The sequence below is a fragment of the Podarcis tiliguerta genome (assembly GCF_965153285.1).
Source record: "Podarcis tiliguerta genome assembly, chromosome: 12".
Classification (NCBI taxonomy): domain Eukaryota; kingdom Metazoa; phylum Chordata; class Lepidosauria; order Squamata; family Lacertidae; genus Podarcis; species Podarcis tiliguerta.
The window spans coordinates 12165056-12172515 of NC_139545.1; the positions used below are offsets into that span (position 1 = coordinate 12165056).

Sequence of the window (7460 nt, forward strand, 5' to 3'; positions counted from 1 at the left end):
ACTTGATACAAGTTAGGGGAGAGTCTTAGAATCCTTTCCAGCTGAACCGGTAAGATGATGTTACAAGTTTTATATGAAGTGTAAGAAAATATGCACAAATGAAATACTTGTTGAGGCACATAATTAAAAGATGCTTTCATCTGGAAACCAAGCAGAACATAAGATAGACCCAGAGGCTGCTTAATAACATACCCAGTCCAGCATGCAGTTCTCACAGTTTGGCCAACCAGATGTCTATGGGAAGCCCGAAAGCAGGCCCTCAGTGCAACAACCCTTTCCCCACCTGTGATTTCCAGCAACTGGTATTAAATCTGGTTTACTGCCTTTGGTAGTAGAGGTAGAACCTAGCCATTGTAGCTAGTAGTCAGTGGCAACATTATCTCTCCTGAATTTATCTAATCCTCTTCTGAAGCCACCCAGGCTGATGGCCATCACTACCTCTTGTGGGAATGATTTCCATTAAATACCGTATTTTTCGCTCTATAAGACGCACCAGACCACAAGACAGACCTAGTTTTTGGAGGAGGAAAACAATAAAAAAAAATTCTGAATCTCAGAAGCCAGAAGAGCAAGAGGGATCGCTGCGCAGTGAAAGCAGCAATCCCTCTTGCTGTTCTGGCTTCTGGGATAGCTGCGCAGCCTGCATTTGCTCCATAAGATGCACACACATTTCCCCATACTTTTTTGGAGGTAAAAAGTGAGTCTTATAGAGCAAAAAATACAGTATGTGCTGTATACAGGACTTCCTTTTCTTTGTCCTGAACATTCCAACATTCAGTTTCATTTCATATCCCTGAGTTCTTCTAGCGTTATGAATGGGGGGGGGGCATTTATAATCACTTTTACATTACATTACACCTGTACCATGTTTCTTCTTACTCACCTTTGTGCTCAACAAAAAGGCCAAAAGGTTGTAGCCTTTCTTCGTGGTGGAGTCGCTCCATCCTCTTCATCATTTGGTTGCCCTTTCCTGAACCCTTTCCATCACTGCCACATCCATTCTAAGGTGAGGCAACCAAACCTGTTTGCAGTGTTCCATGTGATTAGATATGTATAATGGCATTATGAGATCAGCTTTATTTTCAATCCTTTTCCTAATGATCTCTAACATGGAATTCACCTTTTTCACAGCTGCCACACACAGTCAACATCTTCATTGAGTATCCACTATAACTCCTGGCCACTGCCAGTTCAGACCTCATTAGTGTATATGTGACATTTAGATGATGTGTTTTTGTTTTTTGTTTTTTTGGTCCCAATATGCGTCACTTTACACTTGCTTACACCGAATTGCATTTGCCAATTTACTTCCCATCAATTCAGTTTGGAGAGATGCTTTTAAGCTCTTTGCAATCCCTTTTTGTCTTAACTCCCAGGCAACTTGGTATCATCTGCAAACTTGGCTGCTTTGCTCTTACCCTAACTCTAGATCATTTATGAATAAATTAAAAAGCATATGTCCCTGTACCAGTCACCGAGGACTGCATTTTATACATCTCTACATCTGCAGAACTGTCTATTTATTCCTGATCTCTGCTTCCTGTCTTTTAACCAATTGCTGATCCACAAGTGGACCTATCATTTTATTCCATGAGTGCTAAGCTTATTCAGGTGTCTGGTATGGTACTTTGTCAAAAAGCCTTCTGAAAACCTAACTAGGCAATGCCATCTGGATCAACTCGTATCTCTTTGCTTGTTCACACTCTCAAAGAACTCTCATAATTCTGTGCTTGTATTCACAACAGCTTCAATGCACACAGGGTACTCATACATATGATGTAGATGCCTTATTCAAGTGCACTATTGAGAGAGCATTTGTGCGCAGTAGATACACTAACACAGATGTGCATTGTGTGGAAGAAGTATAGCTTCATGCATGTAGAAGCTCCATTATGTGTTATAATTCAATTCAAGGTGAACTGTTTGTGTTTGCTTTGCTTTCCATTAATAATACTATTCATTTTTTTTGACAACTCGCTAGTGTAATTTGGGGGAACTTCTCTGGACTATGAAAGGGGCTGGCTTTTCATTGATCACAGTGAAAGTTGCTAAGTACACTTTCAGGTAATGTGATTTGCTTCCTAAGAACATTGAAACAATCACATCACTGTAACACTTTAATAACGTAGACCCAGATTTTTATTTTAGCTATTTATTAAATTTCTATACTGCCCTTCATCCGAGGATCACAAGGTAGTTTACAATATAAAAACGTAACATATTAAGAAATAAAAGGAATATGCAACTGATGTACAAGATTTACAGGTCAGCTATCGCCAGTCCCAACTTGCCGAGGCTTCTGCATATCCCTCATTCATTTTAATGGCATGAGATGGTAATCATGTGATAGTCCAGTGTTTCGTTTGACATCTTCTAACATTTTCCCACCATCAAAATTGTGCCCTGAAGTTTAATTTCCCATCGGTTTTTCTTGGCCATTTTGACAAGTTTGAACACCAGGCTATAGGGATCCCTGTGATCCTAAAGAGCTGCTGTTTCCCTCTTTTTCTGTGGTATCCTATCTCCAGTGACGACACGACTAAGATACTTTCTCCCAGGCATCAATCCCCTGTGGGACTTGGTGCTATTTTTCTAGAAAAAGAGGCCCCGAAACTCACCGTGAACGCCTCCCTTGTTCTCTTTTATAACGGCAATGGCAGCCACCAGAGAGGTGTCAGAACTGAGTTCTGGTGGGTTCCAGCTGAAAAAAGAGCCCTGGACTTAGGCATCTTAAACACGCAGCAGTTAAGCCACATGGGGATTTGTTGAAGCCTTGGAGCTGTAGCTCCAAGGATGTGGGTGGCGCTGTAGGTTAAACCACAAAGCCTAGGCCTTGCCGATCAGAAGGTCGGCGGTTCGAATCCCCGTGACGGGGTGAGCTCCCATTGCTCAGTCCCAGCTCCTGCCCACCTAGCAGTTCGAAAGCACGTCAAAGTGCAAGTAGATAAATAGGTACCACTCTGGCAGGAAGGTAAACGGCATTTCCGTGTGCTGCTCTGGCTCGCCAGAAGCGGCTTAGTCATCCTGGCCACATGGCCCGGAAGCTGTACGCCGGCTCCCTCGGCCAATAAAGCGAGATGAGCGCCGCAACCCCAGAGTTGGTCACGACTGGACCTAATGGTCAGGGGTCCCTTTACCTTCACCTTTACCTGGAGCTGTAGCAATTTGCAGGGGGGGCAGGCAGAAAAGCACAGCCCTTTGTAATACAGAGATGCCTCGGATGCAACAAGTAAGTCCTCTTCTGTAGCCATTTCATGCCTTCCTCTGCATCTTCACAATAGGCACGTGAAGTAGGTTAGGCTGAGAACTGGTGAGCAAAAGCAGTGATCCCCAAGTTTAAAATATGAAGCTATACATGCTCAAAGTATTTTCTTTCCATTTAGCGGTGGGGGGGGGGGGAGCAGAGGTGTGTGTTTTGCTCAGCTGTGAAGCTCTACAGGCTGAAAGCTTTTTTCATAGTCCATGTAATCATATATCAAAGTAAATTTATTAGTCTTTAAGATACCACAAGTGATTCTGTAGTACGTTATTTGTGTTTTCCTTTCTGAGGTTGGGGGAAGGGGGACCCTATTTTTATAAGTTGCTTTGGGTCACTTTTATGAAATAAAGAGGCTAATTAATGCAAGCTGTTGTATGTTGTATTAAGTGCCTGTCAGGGGAAAAAGGCAGGATAGAAATAATAATAATAATAATAATAATAATAATAATAATAATAATAATAATACATATTTAGTGGCAGGTGGGGCTCATCAACCAGGGAAAGTAGCACATCTTGAAACCTCCACTTCCTTGCAGGGTACCTTCAGGAAAAGAAAAGGCTAAGGCATAAACACTACATAAATTGTCCCTAAGATGGTTGGATTGTTTCCTTGCGTGCCTCATTTCGGCAAGTCCTGCAGCCAAGCTGGTTCCAAACATCTCCTCTTTCCTTTGGACCACATCAGCGAGGCAGAGAGGGGGTTCTTTTCTTCTGGGCAGCCCAAGACCACCAGACACACTGCCCATGTTTGCGCCCCAAGGAGGTCACTTTGGTGCTGCTAATGCAGTGGTTTGACTGGAGTCACACTCCATTTGCCAACAACAACCACTATTTATTATTATCATCACCACCACCACCAATATGCAAATGTTGTGTTGCTATTATTTTGGGAATGGCATCCGGTCTCCAACCACCTTTATCCAGCCCTGGAGACATACAAGAATTTAAGGTTTGAATTCTCCTGTCATATTGCTCTTCCCAGTAACATTGCTAGTTCAGCTGAGGGCAGAGCAGCAACTCTGCAAAGAGGCAGAGAATTCTATGGCTTCTACGACTGTGGTGGAGCAATAGGAAGAAGGTTGTTCTCCCATTGTGCCAGGATAATTGGCTGTTTGGCTTGTTAATCCCGAGTTCCACTTAACTAAGTTGTTTCTCCTCCGCACCTGACAGAGAAGAATGTCTTTCTAAACCTTTGATAGCTGTTCTTTTGATTGCAGATAACTTCAAATGAGAAGCACTCTGAAAGCCTGAAGAATGATGGAGAAATGCTTGTTCGCACACTAGAAAGATTGGCCCAGACTGCCAGGTGAGTTCCCCTTAGGCTTCCTGGAATTTCCAGGCTGTGTGTACATTCCTCCCCTTTCATCTGTCTGCAATCACCTCCCGCACTACAAGCTTCTTGTATTACCAGCCCACCCCCTCCTACACAATACTACCATCAAAATTCCTTTCATTCAAAGCTTTCTAGCTTTCTCTCTCAGCTACTTTTCTTTGGATCCTCTGATGTGGCAGACCAGAGCTATGTGGCACATTTCCTTTCCTTTCTTTCCCTTCCAACATTGCACCGCACATCCCCATACTAGTCTGAGAGTCCTGCATGCTGCCTGTGCCTTCTTTGAGACAAATGGCAGCAGGGGGTCTTTAAATCCTTTGAAGTACACAGAATGGTGTGTCTTCTTGCAAAGTAAATATGTGAAGACCTGGATGTCCACTGATAGTTCCCAGTCATCCAGATCTGCTAATGCAAGCAGTGTCTTATTCCACAGCAGCTAAATCCTAACTCCTCATGGCAGCACACAACGGCCAACCACCAGGGCTTGCTTTTAGGATTGCTGCTAGTTAAGTCAGCCACTCTTTGCCACAGTAGTTACTGCCAGCCACTGTTACTGCAGTAAGGCATGGCAGCTGCTGAGCCCACAGTAGAGCAGGAGCCAAGTCCTGGCGCCTGCTTGGCTGAGCTAAATGTTCCCTTCCTTGTGGGAGGACACCTAAGTCTGATTCTGCCGGGGTCGTTGCCGTAGGATCCAGCTGAATGACATATTCCAGAAGATTAAGTGTGTGGATTCTAATTAGGGATATTATCTGAAAACCTCCATGCAAATACTTGTACTAATACTTCTGAAATTGTGCTATACTAACACGTGGGCCTTGACTCTTTTATCCATACTGTATGTATTTTTGTAATATAGAATTGTTGCCCATTTGTGGGGAGGAAACAGGAAGTGGCTTGGACAGAAGCTGTTTCAGATTGATTCCTCCTCCATCCCTAATCCCTAACCCTAATAACCTAATTGTGGTTATGTATATCTCATTTCCCTTAGTTTCAACAAAATGTTTACTCTCGATTTTCAGAGAAATGGCTGTTAACTGGGTATTGGCAGTGGACATGTGCTCAGATCTTAGTGGAGTCATGACTTAGGCGTGTCACATTCTCTTTGCCCCCGTTTCCTGTCTGTAAAATGAGAATCTCAGTTTACTGCACCTCATTATTAAAAACATCTTTATAGTTTCTGCCAGTCTTTAAAGCATATTACCCACTGTGTTTGCCTTAGGGTGGGATATAGATTTAATACATTGATTAAAGAAAATCTCTGCTTTGTCATGAACTTCTTGGCAGCCTTGGGCAAGGCACCACTTTGAGTCATTCCCCGTTGCATTGCTCATCTGGTACACAAAACTAGCAAGACCTGTGGCGCTGCACCTCCTGATAGGCTGTGCTTCCCCATGACTAGTAATTCTAGTTTCTCTTGTGGCTAAGTAGCCTATAATTTTTTTCAAAGAGCACTTAATTCCAATGAGCATTGGCTTTTTAGGATTCTGTATCAAGCCCTTATGAAGCAAAACCTCTGGTTTAGATAAGCAGGGCTCTTTCAAGTCTTCTTGCCCCCCCTCCAGAGCTGCCATGTCTCTACTGCAGATAGGCAGTTCTTTTTCTCTATAGAAATATCTTTTTGAAGTGCTTTTGGTACCTTTTTTTACCTTCTGCCTTGCCCCCCCCCCTGCATGTACATGCATGTACTTCATTGGGTTGTAGTCTCTTCCCTTGTTTTTTTATAGTGCCCTTCATCTGTGCTCTAGAGGTATTAATTAAATAGCCTCTTGCTGTTTTTAAAAATGTTGTGCAAGTATGGTTTGCCTGAAGACCATGCATCTTAAAAGCAGGCAGCACCCCAACTTTGATCTAAGCCGACTTACCTTTTCAGCTAAGCCATTTGCCTGCATTCCTCTATTACATGAGTAGTTATTGACTCAAGTTATTGGCAACACATTTTCAAACTACATAATTTGTGTGGATTATGTAGGTCAGGGGGTGGGCAACTGTCGGACTCTTAATTCCTACTGGTCCCAGCAACTATTGCCAATGGTTAAGCATTGTGGGGGTTGTAGCAACAACTGGAGGGCCACAGTTTTTCCATCTCAGCATTAAGAATAATCATCTAATTTTATTTTTTGTACTGCATTCATCTGACTGGGTTGCCCACAGATTACATTATGTGGATATTAGGTTTGTACAAAGTAGATTGATTGAATGTTTACATTTTAGGGGATGATTTCCAGGCAGAGCTGCTGAAGAAGCCTATGGGGAACCCAATGCTTTCTCCTAATCCTTACCCTAAACATCAGTTCCATCCCACTTTTGATGCCTTTTTTTCCATTTACGGTCGGGGTGGGGAGGGTTGTCATTGTTACTACATCCATTTTCTGCTAGTTTCCCACATGAGTATCAAAAGCGTTAAGTAGGCAGACCCTGCCTTTTTTCCTGCTTCCCTACATGCATTTTATGCCTCTTTGCTCAGGTGCTGCCAACATTCATCACTCAACTCCCCCCACCCACCCACCCCAAATTCTCTTTTCTCTTCCACGAGAACCTTGTACTTTCCCTGGGTTAGCTACCAATTAATCTGTGTTGCAACTGACATAAGAATCACTCTAGGGTGCTTGGCCAAAGGCTGTAACTATATTATGCTTATTATGCTACATGAGCTCACCAGGAAAAGAGCAAATCGTTCTGGCTTGATTTTAGGAGCACTGAAACAATTTTGCAGAGGGACAATGGCTCTTTAAAGGCAGGAAAATTTCTTTAACAGATAATGTGGCAGCTGTGGGTCAAGATGGTATATGGAATGAAACCTGCTCTTAGTTCTCTGTCATTCCTCTTGCTGTATGATGCTAAACTGGTTTTCCCTCTTCTCTTTTTTAG

At 43.0% G+C, this 7460-nt stretch overlaps 1 protein-coding gene across 6 annotated transcripts in view; it reads left to right on the plus strand.

Moving 5' to 3' along the window:
- The window catches only part of ULK4 (unc-51 like kinase 4), a 161618-nt gene that overhangs the window by 152483 nt on the left and 1675 nt on the right, over nucleotides 1–7460 (plus strand). For all 6 annotated transcript variants that reach the window (XM_083404656.1, XM_083404654.1, XM_083404658.1 and 3 more), the window contains exon 36: nucleotides 4477–4565. In XM_083404656.1, coding sequence (XP_083260782.1) covers nucleotides 4477–4565 — 89 coding nt within the window. The remainder of the gene's footprint in view (nucleotides 1–4476; nucleotides 4566–7460) is intronic.